The sequence below is a fragment of the Festucalex cinctus genome, chromosome 13 (genome assembly GCF_051991245.1).
Source record: "Festucalex cinctus isolate MCC-2025b chromosome 13, RoL_Fcin_1.0, whole genome shotgun sequence".
In the NCBI taxonomy this organism is placed as follows: Eukaryota; Metazoa; Chordata; class Actinopteri; order Syngnathiformes; family Syngnathidae; genus Festucalex; species Festucalex cinctus.
Window position 1 is genome coordinate 5,321,081 of NC_135423.1, and position 17,313 is coordinate 5,338,393.

At 43.6% G+C, this 17,313-nt stretch overlaps 1 protein-coding gene and 1 non-coding gene across 3 annotated transcripts; both read left to right on the forward strand.

Moving 5' to 3' along the window:
• The first annotated feature begins 358 nt into the window (after nt 1–358).
• wdr81 (WD repeat domain 81) lies at nt 359–17,299 on the forward strand. 2 transcript variants are annotated; one of them, XM_077540712.1, is made up of 12 exons: nt 359–528; nt 2,628–3,020; nt 3,851–7,407; nt 7,479–7,586; nt 7,695–7,894; nt 7,973–8,154; nt 9,122–9,287; nt 9,594–9,759; nt 10,358–11,128; nt 12,306–12,451; nt 12,563–12,745; nt 15,851–17,299. In XM_077540712.1, exons 2-12 carry the CDS (start codon nt 2,659–2,661, stop codon nt 16,175–16,177), a joined length of 6,168 nt encoding a protein of 2,055 aa, XP_077396838.1. In that variant the 5' UTR covers nt 359–528; nt 2,628–2,658; the 3' UTR covers nt 16,178–17,299. The 2 variants fall into 2 exon arrangements, with proteins under 2 accessions (XP_077396838.1, XP_077396837.1); XM_077540711.1 differs by lacking the exon at nt 359–528 and adding an exon at nt 918–1,400.
• LOC144000475 (U1 spliceosomal RNA) lies at nt 545–708 on the forward strand. Its single transcript, XR_013278246.1, has one exon. It is a non-coding gene; the product is annotated as a U1 spliceosomal RNA (small nuclear RNA).
• Nucleotides 17,300–17,313: the final 14 nt, after the last annotated feature.

A 17,313-nucleotide genomic window follows, 5' to 3' on the forward strand; every position in this document is an offset into this window, starting at 1 on the left:
TTTTGAATGTATTTCTTTTGGGATTAATACTTTTCTCGAGAATACTTACCTTGGAAGAATGTTGATTTGTAGTGACGGTATTGTATTGGTGATGTTTTTTTTTTTTTTTGTCTTTCTGTAAAGCGCTTTGTGACAGTTCAGGCTGTTTGAAAGCGCTATATAAATGAACTTCAGTTGAGTTGAGTTGAGTTGAATAAATTTTCCCCAGAAATATTTAGCCCAAATAAAATCCTTGCATGCCACTAGATGTCAGCACCGGTCATTTATTGATATGTTGTTACTGACAAAGACAAAGCAAGTGATAGTATAAAAGGTAGAGGGGGGTGAGTGAGAAAGGAGCAATGCATTATGGGAAATTTTCGCAGCCTCTTAAAACCTAGTTTGACAATTGTTTAGTTAATGTGAATAACTAGTGTGTGAGTCCTTCCGCATCAAGCGTATTGTGTATATGTATGTTGGAATTTCCAACATGTATACAAAAAGAGACCATGACTGAAGATGGTGTGTGCGCTAAAGACGTCGGCGTTGGTGAGCTGTACAACTCATACTTACCTGGCAGGGGAGATACCATGATCAAGAAGGTGGTTCACCCAGGGCGAGGCTCAGCCATTGCACTCCGGCTGTGCTGACCTCTGCGAATTCCCCAAATGTGGGAATCTCGACTGCATAATTTGTGGTAGTGGGGGACTGCGTTCGCGCTATCCCCTGATTAACTTGTCTAAAACAAATACTGCAACTCAAATACACAACTTTTATGTTCTTTATAAGTTTTTTGTAATGACGAACTGGGTGACACTGACAATTGATTTAATTGAAATTCTGTGTTGTAAGCCCCCCCCCCCCTCCATTTTGTACGTGCGCTGAGTTGACGATCTCCCAATAATAATCCACTGAAAAAATGGGAAGTACAGTGACTCATAAATTCTAAGCGAATTTTACAGGGAGAGTTTAATTAGAATTTGTAAGTGAAAACAAAATTTCTAGATAGATGGATGCTCGCCCGACCACCATTTGTGTTTATCATTTTAGTTTTACACTTTGACTATAAACACTGCAAACAGCATCACAAGAAGCATAGACACAAAACTGGTCACGTGAGTCACATGACTCCGAGCCTGGTGTTGTGTCACGTGACAAGGCGCTTCTTCTAAACATGGCGCCTGCCGACTCGCGTCCAGCGGGAAAGCTGACCAGTTGGACGCGGTCTGGTCGCTGACACGCATCCCTTTGCCACCGCAGTTGGAGCTGGACACCTATCGCCCTTAGGGCCTGGCCTCAATTTAGGGAGTCAAATGTCATAACAGACTCACAGTGTGGGAATTTGAGACGAGTCGCTGCTGGTAGCTTGACGCAAGCTGCCGCGTTCGGCAAAGTCGTTAAGGGCTTCAGAGTTCTCCCAGGTGAGCTAAAACATTATTTGTCATTTTGGAGTAAATAGTTGTACGTTAAATGCGTGTTACATTAACGCCCACCTCGAGTGTCCAGATTGCACGTTGGTGTTAGCCCGTTCCTAGCTAAAGGCTGCTTCTAGCTTTGGTAAATCCAATGAGCGTTTTTGTTTGTTTGTTTGTTTTTTAAGTGATTAGCCTGTTTACTGCATGTACCATGTAGTCAAGCTTTTTTTTTTTTTTTGTAGTTTGTATTTGGATTGTGCAGTCAAAAAAGTAAGAGGAGGGAAGACATTCAGTCGTTTTAACTAGGACTAGTTTGCAGTCGAACTTGTTCATTTAGCAGTTTAAGTGAGGTTGCATTATAGTATAGTATAGTATAGTATAGTATAGTATAGTATAGTATAGTATAGTATAGTATTGGCTTGGGTGATTTAGCCTTAAAATAAAACGTCTGACTTGTTGTCACAAAAATTCAGTTTCCGGTTTTAGGAGGTTCCCCCTTTTCTTATAGAAGACTCAAATGACAAAAGAAATTTAAAAATCAAGTTTTGCTTGTTTTTCATTGATTCATTCCTTCATTTAACCATCCAAGAAACTCATTGAGATTAAAAATCTCTTTTCCAAGAATGACCTGGCCACAGGGGCAACAAAAACACACAATCGTTAGAACAATTTAAGACTAACAACAATATATGAATACACAAAATCCTCAACATACTATCAATAAATTCAGCAATAGCCCTTATATCCATTTGTCTGGGATTTGCTTTATTTTTCTTGCTACAAAACAACTAATATAATCATCAAAGTTTTGAACGTGATCAATGATAAATTAACATTTAAAATGCCCAACAATTTAACATCATAAAACAAGCCATCAATATGCTCATGAATCTGAATAATATAAAACCACTGACAATTGCTACCAAAATAAAATAGTTGGTAGAGGGTCAATAAAGCCATTCAATAGAGCATTACATTACATCTTATTTTTACATTTTACAATCAGTTTAATTTGAGTGTACGTTTATGACACATTGTCATGAACTCACCCATAGTGTCATGTAAGCTACCGTAGTATGACTCTTGTAATACTGGTACCACCTCCCTTTCTTCTCTCTAAAAGATCATGCCCCCCCCCCCCCCCCCCCTTTATCGTCTCTGGACATGTGTGAGAAGCGATTAAATGTGCCCTTGTGGTTAAAGAGACCTTCTTCTGTCCACATGTGAATGTAGCTGGACACTTTGCAGCTCTGAGCACGTCACGATGGATTGGCTGGTTTGCGCTGTCGAAAAAGACCTGGGGATTGACCGGCGGCATCTAGGCGCCACGCCGCGTCGCCAGGAGCTTGTCGCTCTGGTGCCTGTGCGCTGGCTGGCTGCTCTCCGGGAGAGGAAGCTCGTGCGCTTCATCCGCCTGGAAAGTATCAGCGACGGGGAAATCCACACATGCCTTCAGTGTTCCCAGGCCAAGCTGCCGCCTGGCTGGACGCGAGTGTGCGTGCAGGGTTTGAGGAAAAGCAAGCTGAGCTACAGGCTGGTCCGAGACCCGTGTCTTCAACTAAATGACTCGTCAACAAAGGAGTCCTACGTTAGCACCATGCAGCATGTGTCGCTGCATAATGTCAGGTACTGAACACACACGAGCTCGCGTAATGTGAAGCACATAAAAGTATTTGTTGTTTTGGTAAGGCGGGGTGGGGTTGTGATACCGAGGAAGCGCTACTTCTCAGTTGGTGTTGTGCAACATCCCAACTGTCTATTATTGTAACTTCTCATGTAGTTCTTTTTCCCTTAAGTGTAAAGAAAAAAAAATAAAATAAACTTGCATCAAGTTTTAATTAGTTAAATTTGTTATAAATTTCTATCATTTATTTTTTTGGTGCTTTTCTAACTTTGATTTATAGTTGTAGTTTTATAAAATATATAATATATATAGTTTTACTATTTGAAATTTGTCTTGTATTTTTTTTCCCCCTAATGTATTAATAATAAATTTAATAGCATGTCAAATGTCGCCATGTGTTTGAGTCTCAGAAGAGATGATTACCACAACGTGCTGAAGACAATTTAAATTAAATAAGGTGAATAAGCACTCTGCTTCCTCCTCAATCCCAAACCACATAATTAGCAATTAGTTGACGTCAAGTTCTGAAAATAATTATGGAATAGTAAAGTTGAATTGTAATCTGAACAACAACTGCTTTGTATAAATAAAGGCCTCTATTTGAAGAAATGTGCTCAAATACATTAATAAATTAATACCCCTCTGATAGTTAGACACAGTAGCTAAATGGAGCGTTATCTTTGTAAAGGCAGACATTTTCTTGGATGTATTGGGGTGGTTTGTAGGTTTGATCAAAATGTCATGAGAGACTAAATAAGTATTTATATTGTAATTATCCATTTTCTATGTTTGACATAAATGTGTAAATATCAGAATCATTTTTTTCTCCCAGGAATCTGTGGCGTGAAGCTCACTCCAGACTTGTGCAGCCGTACGCCGGAGCCAACGAACAGATGCATGTCGCGGCTGTGGACGCGGTTCGCCACGCCCTTCAAAAGCTTTTCAACTCTGCGTTCATCTCGTGTGAAAAAGTGTCGCCCTCTCTCTCGCCGGCCAAAGAGAAGGAGAACTTCTTGCCGTCGGCCATCTCCGCTTCTTCCAAGCTGAAATCGGACCGCTTGTGTCCCAATGTTCTACCGGCGGAATGTCTGCTGGAGACGGCGGAGATGCTCTACGTGGTTCTGCCTTACACGCAGTATTCACTCCAAGACATTGTGTCCTTCAGCCCAGCCAAGCTTGCCAATAGTCACGCCAAAGTGTTGTTCATTCTCTACCAGTTGCTGACAGCCATGCAGGCATGTCACGCTGCAGGTCTGTCCTGCGGGGACCTCTCGCTGCTGGACGTAGCGGTGGATGAGCAACTCTGCAGCCGTCTTAAGATCAATCTTGCCCATTATGAGGAACTGGAGCCTCCAAGAAGTGTTGTTCCTTCTAGGTCGGTACCAAAAAGTGCCCCAACAAAAGTTGACATGTGTTCAAGCCAGGAGAACAAAATACTTTGCAAGGACTGCTTTGATGAGCTCAAAACTTTAGTTCTTGACTGGGTGCATGGACGCGTAAGCAACTTTTGCTACTTGATGGAGCTCAACAGGTTAGCGGGGCGACGAGATGGAGACCCAAATTACCACCCGGTGCTACCGTGGGTGGTGGATTTCACGGTGCCGTTTGGAAAATTCCGCGACCTCCGAAGATCCAAGTTCAGGCTCAACAAGGGGGATAAGCAGCTGGACTTCACCTACGAAATGACCAAAGAGGCTTTAGCGGCTGCAGTGGGAAGCGGTATAGGGGGAGTTGGTGTTGGGGGAGACTTGTGTGGATCGGTAAGTGCCAGTGGAGCCGGACAGCCAGACCACCTCCACGTACCTCATCACGTATCTGACGTGCTCTCAGACATTACATACTATGTCTACAAAGCCCGACAGACACCAAAATGGGTGCTGTGCAGCCACGTGAGGTCCCAGTGGGAGCCTAACGAATACCCCTCCAGTATGGAGCGTATGCAGAGCTGGACCCCCGACGAGTGCATTCCAGAGTTCTACACAGACCCCTCTATTTTCCGCTCAATACACCCTGACATGCCGGACCTGGATGTGCCTTCATGGTGCAAGTCCTGCGAGGAGTTTATCGAGGTCCATCGACGCCTCCTGGAGAGCAGGGAGGTGTCTCAGAACCTGCACCACTGGATCGACCTCAATTTTGGCTTCAAGCTGTCAGGCAAAGACGCGGTCAAAGCCAAGAATGTGTGCTTGCACCTCGTGGACAACCACACCCATCTGACCACCAATGGTGTTGTCCAGTTGTTCGACCAGCCCCACCCACCTCGCTTATCTGCTTCCCAGTATGCCCCAGCAGAACCCCCACTCGTCGGCCTCGCCGCACTTGACGTGCCTTCTCTGCACATCCCACAAATTGACATGGTGGCTGACTCCGTGGATGGAATGGTGCCAGAGACCGCAGGGTGTGAATCCAGTGGCTGGACCATGGTAGACAGGGATGAAGAGCTTGAACAGGGTACTGAAGCCCTGGACTCTTTAATGTCTACAGCGTCATCTAACTCTGCCACTTGCTCTATCCCACTGCCAAGTATCAATGCAACAGGGGGTAAGATCGGAGACTCAGCACTTATTATATCCCATTCCCCAACTTCATTCCCTGGTGATTTCACAAACGCTTTAGGCCCAGGTTTGCGCAGTGCAGTGCTCCAAAGAGGTGGGCCGGTGAACAAAAAGCACGCGGAGGGAAGCGTGACTGCCACCAATGCAGAGGACAACAAGATTCTTCTCCCTGAGAGCTTCAACCCCCTGCAACCTTTAGAAGAGCTGGAGAAGTTGAATAATTTCCTGGTCAAGAGTCTGCACGCTGAAGTCTTGCATCCTGTAGGAGCCTCTGAGTGTGAGCTCGGAATGATCGAAACTCCGCTAACTCTCACGATGCTCTATGAAAGAGATATGCAGGCCCTCGGTGTGCTCGTTGCGGAGATATTTTACTCTTCAAAAGTCAGAGGCTTGAAACCGGGCGCCCCCCTCAGTCAACGTTTCCACGCCGTTTTGAAAATGTGCTCTCTTGGCTTCCGGGACGTCCCGCTTTCTTTGCATCACGCTCTTGAGAAACTGCTGCTGATAGAAAAGCACTCTGGAGTAGTCCTTGGAAAAACGCATAAGTGTCAAAGACAGCTTCTTTTTAAGTATGATCCCATCTGTGATGGCCTTCCCCCTCCAAATCCCTCCCAGTTACTGAACACGTTCATTACGCCGTTTCCTTTCCCATCCTACTTTGCAGCACTTCATCGCTTTATCTTCTCCTACCACGCCAAAATGGAGACCGTGTGTAGCCTTCAAGGAAGAGACGTAGTCTTCCAATTGTGGCAACAATTAGAAACACTTCTGCGAGGTACCATCACAGCCGAGGGCCTTGAGATTCTCTTGCCCTTCATCCTGGCCCTCATGCTTGAAGAGTCCACTGCCGTCTATGCTGCTTGGTACCTGTTTGAACCCATCTCAAGAGTCCTGGGTCCCAGAAATGCAAACAAGTACCTTTTGAAGCCACTGGTAAATGTCTTTGAGAACCCTCACTGCCTACGGGGACGTTTCTATCTCTACACCGACTGTTTTGTCCTGCAACTGATTGTGCGGCTCGGCCTGCAGGCCTTCTTGTCCAACCTGCTTCCTCACGTGCTGCTGGTCCTCACCGGCTTTGAAAGCTGGACCTCCGGTTCTGCCGGAGAAGCTTGCAAAGGGATGCGGAGTGCTACTTGTACTCTGGGAGAAGAGGAGGAGGAGGAGGAGGAGGGCTTCCAGGCTGGTGATGTGCGCTCCTCATCCGGATCTGTCAGCGGGAACATGGGCGCTGGCAGCGGTACGAGTGGAGGCGTCGGTGTAGTTGGGGACACCGGGCTGGTGGACTATTCCTCGGGTATCAGTCTCAACGACCAAGTGTTTCTCTCTGAAGCTGAGGACTTTCAGAACGAGTTTTATGTCAACAGCACAGGGGGAGACGGTGAAAAACCAGTGAACCAGAACTCTGCTACCAAGGACCAGGACCATGAATCGTTGAGCGTGGGCAAGCTTAGTGACAAAAGCAGCGCAAGTGAACTCTCATTAGGTGACGGAGACTCCATGCGGGATCGAGCTAGTCTTAAGTCAGCCGACAGCAGCCAGGACCTGAAACACGCCAGTGAGGGAGAGGAGGTGGCAGAGCTGGATGAAGATGAAGTGACGGAATCTAATGATTGTAAAGTGGCGGCAGACGACCCTTCAACCCCCAAGCTGGAGCTCTCTTTCTCTGGTTGCACAGAAGTTTCAGCCACTACCGTTGCCACTCTGGAGAGCGACTTTGTGAACGGAATGGTACTGGAAGAAGCGGAAAAAGGGATTATGGGGGAGCAGGAGGAAGAGGCGGACCAGGATCCGTCGGAGAACTCGCAGGAGAAGGAGCACAAAATCCTTCTCGGTGAGAAAGCAAGCATGTGATGATGATGTTCATTCCAAGACGGTGTTTTCAAGAAAAATCTCTTCACACAGACACAGTCTGCAAAACTATTCGGTGGCTCTCAGCCAAACTTGGACCGACCGTGACGTCTCGATGTGTGGCCAGGAACCTGCTGAGATTACTCACAAATTGCTACATCGGTGCGTAGACATAGAGTAGTTAGCATTTCATAAGATTAACTCAGTCCGGTTCAAATGGATCTTTGACTTCTATGTGAGGGCAAGTTTCCTTTTGCACTGTTCCCACAGGCCCTGAAAGTCATCATTTTGTAACTCCCGGACCGGAAGAGAGCACGCTGGAGAGTGTGGGCATGGGCAGCGTTTATGAGAAGAGACCCGTGGTGGGCGACCAGACTGCCGCGCCTGTGCTGGACTGTCTCATTTACATCGCTCAGCTTTACGGCGAACCCGTGCTCACTTATCAGTACCTGCCATACATAGGATACCTGGTAAATCCTGCTACTAAGCAGATTTAGTCAAGCACTCACTTTGTAGCACATAAAACCATCTTTTTAAAATGCCCGCAGGTGTCTCCGCCGTCTTCACAGCGTCTTAACACGCGCAAGGAAGCCAGCCTGCTGGGAGCTGTTGCACTTACACAGAAGATAGTGGTCTTCCTCTCTGATACCACGCTAATGGACATGCTCATGAAAATCAATCGGGATGTGCTACTGCCACTCCTCGACCTGCTGACCAACCCCCACATGGGGTAAGAGACTTCAAATTGCTGTATTGGTGTCGTTCAATGCCATATCACTGACAGAATCTGAACATTTTAACCAAGAAAACTTTGATTTAATAGAACTTGGTGCATAATGATGAGACAATACTCAGTCTAGGCCAAACGGAGTAGGGATTTGGGAGCTACGGCCAGTCGAATTTTCACATTTTTGGCAAAAAGGGGCGTGGCCGCTGCCTTCCTTTCAAAACTTATATCTCAGGAATTACTGGGTCAATCTTGGTCAGGGAATTCAACAAGGATTCCAAATCTGCTGTGAATGAATAGTCAACTTTCAATGAATATTCAACATTGAATAAATATCTGAGGGCATGGATACTTTGCTGATTACTGCTATAAAAAAAAAAAAAAAAAAAAAAATACGTCTTTGAAACTTACATATTTAGAGGCCATGTGAGAGATTACATTTCATGAAAAATGTTGTACGGTCATATGATCAAGGTCAATATTAAGTTCAACTAGGACAAAAGGTTACTAAATACAGCCGTTTTTGTCCATCTTGGGGCAGCCATTTTGCCACTTGCTGTCGACTGAAGATGACCTCACAGTTGCTCAGGCAACGACCAATCACAGCTCACCTGTTTTCTGTGGTTGATCTGTGATTGATTGTTACCTGAGACCTGAGTGATGTCATTTTCACTCAAAAGCAAGTGGCAAAATTGTCGCCCCATGAGATGGATAAAAATGGCTGGATTTTGCTTCATAACTCATATTCCACTAACGTAATATTAACCAAAATGCAGACTGGTGGGGTTGCATGGAACGTATTATTGTCAAAAAATCTTTTTGGGTTGACTTCCCCTTTAAAATCAAAATCTGCTTGGTTAAACCCACTGGCTGATTTGGGATGGAAAAACCCATTGTTTTTATTTCATTTCCCGCATTACTGAGTTTATTTATTACCCGTCCTTGGTTGTGTACATCCTGCTGTGCCCAGGTTCCCCAGCGGAGGGCAGACGCGAACCGTGGTGTGCCTCAAGACACTCAGCCTGATGGCTCTCATCTGCCTGCGTATTGGGAGGGAGATGGTGCAGCAGCACATGGCTGACACGCTGCGCCGCTTCTTTGCCGTTTTCTCCCTGCTGCACTGTCTGCGGCCTCAGGTACTCGTGCATTTGTAATTCACAGCAACTGACGACTGTCTCGTCGAGATTATTTCCAGAACGCTTTCAGCGGTGAGGCGAGCTTTGTAAGAAACAAAATGGCACACAGCCAGATGAAAACAAGGCCAAAAATAGAAACAGGAGACAGGAAGTTGGAATAGAAGCACCTGACATGGAAGGAGTAGGAATGTATTTGTGAGGATGTGTAGTGTAAGACACTTGTTCCTCTTGTGGTAAATTAGAAAAGTTTTTCCTTGTAGTTCTCTCCACTTGTGTTGAGTTGCAACTAATTCCTCCAACCTGCAGATGGAAAGCGCACCCCGCAGAGTTGTCGGGGAGGTCACAGTGGTGGATGTTAGCACACCTGAAGAGTCCACCGCGACTTATGAGTTGTCCATCCTGGAGGAACTGCAGTCAGTGTTTAGCACGGAGATGGCGCATGCCTCATACATCCCCTTTTACTGCCTCATTGGTAAGTAGTGTCAATTTATCCACCATTTTAAAATTTAGTCTCCGTTTTAGTCCAGTTTCAATCATGCTTGTTAGTTTTTAACATAGTCAACCTCATCCCATTTTTATTAAATCCATTCGGGGTTTTTTAACGTTTCACCGTGAAGCCACCTCCTGTCTGTCCCATGTGTTTGTGCATGTTGCATTCACTAGCTGCAGATTTGGAAGTGGGTGTGTCACTGTGTATCACATGACAGCGTTACAGATTTGCAGAGACAAGATTTTACAAAAGTATATAATTTTCGGCTCATTTTTGTTCATGAATGTTATGAAAATGTTCGTAGGTTTCATTCCAGTTTTTAGTGAAGGACATTTTCGTCTCTTCTTCATTAGTCGACGAAAAATGCAGAATAATTTACCGGTAGTCCCAGTTATTGTTTATAAATGAGGGTTTTAGTCTAGTCTCGTGTTAGTCCGGTGAAAAATGTGTGTTGACGAAATGGTTTTTGTTTAGTTTTTGTTGACAAAATTCACATTATTGGTGAGGAATGCCTCGTTGTAGCAGTCTCCTTGGAAAGAGTACGGTTTGCATTCATCAGTGTGTCATCTGCGTTCGCTAGGTGATATGGCAATCCGGAAACTGGTTCCCAACCATGAGCTGGTGTGGCAGTTAGCCTCCTCGTACCATCAAAGCGTAAGTCATGCAGCCTCACGAGTGGACTTGCCTCCATCCTCTTCTTCTGGTTTGAGCAGGCTGGCAGCTTGCAGCCCCTTCCCCTCACCTTCCAGTAGTTCCACCCCGCTTGGAGACCCCCTCCCTGAGTCGGGAACTTTTGGGAGCCATCTGGTAGGAAACCGAATCCAAGTGTCTAAGGATTCTAGCGTGAGTTTGGTCAGCTCTTGGGGACGCTCCAACCATACCGCCACCATGAACTCCGCCATCGCCACCCCGTCTGTTGGCGCAGGCCCTTTCTCATCATCCTGGTTAACGGGACCCCCCCTGGAGGACAGTGCTCTGAAGCAGGAGCTGGCCCGCAGCGGACGCTCCTTGCAGGGAAACTGGCTGGCCTACTGGCAGTACGAAATTGGCCTGAACCAGCAAGATCCCCATTTCCACTTCCACCAGATACGTCTGCAGAGCTTCCTTGGTCATTCGGGCGCCACCAAGTGTTTGGCGCCGCTGGCGGGGGAGGATTACTTTCTCTCGGGGGGTAAAGATAAGACTGTGAAGCTGTGGCCCCTCTACAACCGTGGCGACGGCACACAGGAAGTGGAGCCCAGGCTAACGTATGCGGACCATAGGAAGTCTGTGTTCTATGTTGGACAACTGGAAGCTTCGCAGGAGGTGGTCAGCTGTGATGGCACGGTGCACCTTTGGGACCAGTATACAGGTGAGGGACGTCATGCTTAAAAATCGGCTACAGATGTAACGATATCCAAACATCACGACACAATATTATCTCGATATGAAGGTCGCAATACGATAATTATCACGATATTGTGGAGAGGTTGGCGATACAAAAAAAGGTCACAATATTGTAAAAAAATTAGATCAAACTTAAAAAAATAAAAAGAAAAAAGAAAAAAAAAGAAAGAAAAACACAATATTGTGTTTTTGTACATTACAACAATGCATATAAACAAACTATCTCTAATAACAGTTAATATTTAGGCACTTACTTGCAAGCACACATTGAGTTCCTCCACATATTGACTCGGTTCACAAGCATATTATGTGCCGCTTCATCTGACCATTAGCGTGGATTTTAAACATAGAAGGGCCAAAACATGCCTTGTTAAAATTAAACTGCACTAAATAACTACCCACCAGAGGGTGCTAGAACTGCACAAATGGAAATCAACCTGACTTTTTTTTTTTTTTTTTAATAGATGTGCTGCTTTTAATATCGTGACATGACGACGACGATATATTGTGGCAGTTTTTATATCGTGATATCACAATATTGCCGTTATCGTTCCATCCCTACTACTCTGGTAAATGGTGGGAGGCCCATAGTGGTGTACCGCCACCACAGCATGCGATATTTAGAACTTTTTTCATACAAATAGTAACTGTGATTATGATTTCGTTCTTGCGGTAGTGAGAGGTAATTCTGGTTGCCAAGTTGAACCAAGATAATTACAGTTAGTCTAATAGGGAAAATGGAAGCATGTATTTGAGCGAGGCATTTACCATGTGCAGTATTTGACTTGAAGGCATGCTGCTGGGATAGTAAATATGGCACATTTTATTAGAGGTATATGGCCTGTATTTCAGGAAATGTCATACATTTACTGGAAGTTGCATCATGCTGAGTTTTCAAAAGACTGTGTTACCTTATAGAACCTTACTAAGCTACATGAGGGAACAGCCCCAGTAATATACACCTCTCTGTCACTCAAAACTGAACATGAGGTAGATTTTTTTTTTTTTTTTTCCCATCTCATTAACTTGTGCAGGGGTAGCTAATGTAGTGTATATGAAGCTACGGAGGCATGAATATCGTCAAAAGAACCTGCGTCACTACTTTTCTAAAAGCCAGGGAATGCTATTTTCTCTTGTCCCAGGGAGACAGATCCGCTCAGATGAAGCAGTGGATGGGAAGAATCCAATTACAGCCGTCACCACCATGCCTGCACCCCACTGCAGCGTCGTGTTTGGAAGCGCCGATTCCGTCCTCCGCTTCATTGATCCTCGCAAGCCGGGACTGCAGGTACTAAATTATCCGCACAAACGTGTTCCCTCGAGACCAACGCCCCTAACAGTACTTGACTAAAAGTCTGCCATTCGACAGTGACAAATCTTCACTGTGTGTCCCCCTCAGCATGAATTTCGGCTGGCGTACAACAACATAAGCGCCGGGCTCATCCGATACCTGGCCGTTAGCCCGACAGGACGCAGCATCGCGGCGGGGTTCTCATCCGGCTTCATCGTCCTGCTCGATGCGCGCACGGGCCTGGTGCTGAGGGGCTGGCCTGCGCACGAGGGTGACATCCTCCAAATGAAGGTACAATAGTATAATAATTCACTTTGGGTGCATTAAAAAAGAAAAAAGTCAAATCATCTATAAGTCATTCGTTTTTAATATGAAATTGCTGTTGGATCATAGTTTGTGGTATATTTAGTTAGAATATGGATATAGGCAGTTGAACATTATTTAGTGCTTACATCGATTTCTAGTGTTTAGTTTGTTAGTTTTTTTTTTTTTTTGCTATTTGTGATTGCTCAAATTCAGGGCTGGAATAGAAGGCTTCATGCTTACTGTGGCAAGTACGATTATGAAAAATAATGTAATTGCAATGTAATGTTTTTCCTCAATATTGTGATGAGATTTTCCTAGAGCCCTCTTCCCATGCATTTTTTTTTTAACAAACAAGCAATACATTAATCCATCTTGCAATCAACTCAACTTTACTTATAAAGCACTTTAAAACAAGCATTGCTGTGTACAAAGTGCTGTACATGAAACAGAAATCGGTCATGCGGTAAAGAGTAAGATGAGTAAAGTAAGAACAAAACAAAACATTGTAAGTAAGTACACAAGTGAATAAAATTTACATCTAAAAATTAATAACAAGAAGTAGCTAAGTGAATGAATGAATAAATAAATAAACAATAAAATAAATAAACCAGAACCATTTATTAATATGAAAGACAGGTCATAGCTATTTCAATGAATTGCTCATTTACTAAACACTTTCACTTGCAGTCTTTAAGCGTTCAACAAAATTCTGCCAAATGTGTGGCAAAACTGAGGACCTCTTGACGGTGGCATTTTTTTTTCAATAACTTTAGGAAATGTTACTTAAGTCACAGTCTGTATTGGAAATAAAATTTCAGATAATAACAGATGTGCCACTTAAGTTTAGTTTTTCTTTTTTCTTTTTTTTTTGAACACGAGTGTGCTTTTGCAACTCCATTCTCTGAATATGTCTCAAGCTGTTTGAACAAGGCGTGGGCTGGAGGACCTCGGGTCACACCGCCTGTCATGGATTTGGGGAAAACAGTCAAAATAAGGCAGCTACCAAAAGAATAGATTTTGGTTTGTTTGTTTTTTAATACATGCATTATTGCATTGACTTTTGCTTTGTTTAGGATCCTGACAAAGTACAAAGTGATTTTGTGCAAATGTGATATGTATTTGGTCTGTACATAATTATTTATAATGGAATGGAACCTCCAAAATAAAGTACAATTTGGAGTTCAACCAAAATCTTCTGGAAAAATATGCTTCAATGGTCTGACAAAACCTCATTGTGATAATTTATGTCGCCGCCATAGTGGGGAGCAATTATGGAGAAAGGGGGACTGAACTTACTGCGACATAGACAAGGTTCTGGCAACAACATGAGCAACACAATTAAATATGACACACATTTTATCAATTTAAAATGTCCTCAGCTGTATTATACGTTAGAAAACTATCAAGTCCAGCAATTTGTATAAAACTCCACTAGGTGACCATATCCTCTTTAAACACCGTCTATAATGTACCTATCAATTATTTTCAGTTGGTGAGAGCATTTTGCGCCATTTTAGTTTAATGTATCTATCAGATTGCATCAGATGTGTTCATATGGCTCGTGTGCAAGCTTTTATTTTGACAGGGTTGCGGATGCAGGGAGGGTGGGCGAATGTTGTACCCGGCCAATCTGCTGTCAACAGACCCAAAGGATGAGCAAACTTTATTTAACCCCAGATTGGGTCAAGGATTGTGCCCGAGCTTGTAAAGGCTCAGGTTTATGCAAATATGGACACAGGTTACTCATTAGAAGGAGCACGGCGGCTCCCGTTGGCACCGTCGGACTTGAGATTACAACCGGCGACGGTTTCGTGTTGAGTAACGCAAGCACACGTACGTGCACGCACGCTGCTTCGCTGATGTCTGAATACTGGATGGTGAACATTTTGTATTTTTGCATTCAGCCGCAAACGCCGATGCTGGTGACACAGAGCCACGTGGGTTTCAATTGAGAAAAATAAATACGTTGAATCATTTCATTGAAAGCAACTTGCACAATAGACAGACAACATTGTGAGGAGATACACGTTCCTGTAATTGTAGCAGCTTTTTCTAAGAGGAAAAAAAAATGTTTGTGATGAGTATTGAATTTTGAAGAAAAAAAAAAAAAAAAGTGACGTATAATCTGTTAAAAAAAAAACAAAAAAACAGCAACAACATAATGTTTATTATTTTTCGTTTGTTTTTGTGGAGTTTGTATGGTCTGGTTTTTGCAGTTTATTTAGTTATTTAAAGTAGTTAACTAACCAACTGTTAGAGGCAGAACAGCTTGTATTCGAAGAGAATTCGGCAGTGGTGGGCAATGTATTTAGTACCTGGGCATTCAGTGGGATGGAGGCTAACCGGACTCAATACACCTCCTAATGTACCACAACTATCATCAAGCAGCAATACAACAGCATACACATGATCTAGAATAGTTTGGAATTGATATTTATCCTATAGTCGGGGGGGAAAAAATGTAAATAAAATACATTTCAGTTGCTCAAGATGCTGATTATTATTTACTGTATTCTTGTATGTAAATGGCTACAGATGTTTTCCATGCGATATTGATGGAAATGAAAATATTTTTTCCCAAATGACGTGGTAACGTCACACAATCACGATGCAACCTGATGAGACCTGAGCAACTTTGATGTCACTTTCACTCGACAGCAAGTGGCAAAATGGCCGCCTTTTGATATTGATAAAAACTGCTGGATTTTCCTGTGTACTCATATTCAGCTAAAAATGCAATATTAACCAGAATACCGGATTTAGACTAGTGTAGACTAGTGCTGACTCCCGTCACTCAACTCTATATTTATAGAGCACTTTAAAGCAACCACCACTGTTTTCTTAAGTTGGAGCCCAGGGGCAGCAGACGCAATGAAAACAGCAGAGGCCCCAGAATTGAACCCTGTGGAACACCATGCGCTCCGTTATACATGTGAATTCACATTGCGCATGTTTATCTGAACACTTTTTTTTTTTTTTTTTTTTTTTCCTCGACATAATTAGTATGAAGGGATTCAAATAATAAATCACACGACGTACCATCACAAAGGCAAAGTAGGTCAATTGTGCTCCTATGTTTCTCCACTCCAGGCGGCGGAAGGGAACTTGGTCATCAGCTCGGCCACCGACAACACCCTCGCCGTGTGGAAAGACCTGGAGCACAAGCCCCTCCGCCTGTACAAGTCGCAGTCGGACCCCGTTCACGCCTTGGACCTGTACGCCTCCGAGATCGTGACGGGCACCATGGCCAACAAGGTGGGCGTGTACTCGGTGGCGGACATCTCGCTGAGCCCCGTCAGCAGCACCAAGCTGAGCTCGGAGAACTTCCGCGGCACGCTCACCAGCCTGGCCGTGCTGCCCACAAAGAGGCTGCTGCTGCTGGGCTCGGACAACGGCGCCATCCGCTTACTGGCTTGATTGCCCGCGGAGCAACTTGAACAAGCAGCGCTCTGTTGAAAATGTTCATGTATCGTAAGTTTTGTACAGTTTCTAAAATCTGTTTTGTTTTTTGTCATCTGACGATTCTATCTCAACTATTTTTGGACCTGGTATGTGATTGTGTTCCAAAAACAGACTTGCTCAGGGACGTCTTCATTTGTCTCTTTCCAAAGGGGTGGCCAACCTACAGCCCATGGGCCATATGCAGCCTGTGAGAGCATTGGATGCAATTGTAAAAATAAATAAAACCTCAGAGGAACTATTATTTAAAACGTTCAATAATATTTAACCCACAAATTCTTATAATATATAATGGCACAGTCTTATTCAGTCATGTTTTTGTCATACATTTAGTAGCCCACCACTGAAATCGACAAACCTACACGACACCAAAAAAAATAAATAAATAAATAATATCTTTACTTACCCTTTACCCGTCTTCAATGCACTGATTAAACTATGCAGTATTTGTAGATCAAGTCTTTATTTTTGTTTGAATTTTTCTTTTTCGTCTCGTCTTAAGAAAAAAGTGCAAGCTGCCTCATGTCAACATTGAGATTCAAAGGATGAATTTTAGTCCATTTTTTTTTTATATTCTTTTCTGAGCAGTATTGATCATATCAACAGTCTGCGACAGCGCCAAGATTTTGTACTTGAACATTTTTACGAAATGGCATAGATCATTCATAAAAGGTCAATTGTATAGAAAATGCACTCTTAAAACGCGGCCTGGGTTTCGCTTATGTTATTTTGTATCCATCTGCTGTCTATTGTATTTTTCTAATCTCAAATGACACGTCAGTGGAATTTTTTTTTTTTTTTTTTTTTTTTTTTTGTGGACTTCCACTGGAGCTCAATAATGATGAATTGACCAAGTGGTGTGTTTTAAACTCGCATTTGTAGTTGCGTATTGATCAAGAGGTCTATGGTAACCCTTATTTATCATTTAGGTAAATAAAAAAAAAAAAAAAAATGCCTTAATGTGCTTTTTTTGTGGGGGGTATTTTGTGTGTGTGTGTGTGTGTTTGTGTAAGTGTTGTTCAGTATTTCCACTTGGGATGAATCATACTGGACAAAGTCCTCTGGTGTGTTTGCAGAGGTGTGTAGTGTTCTCT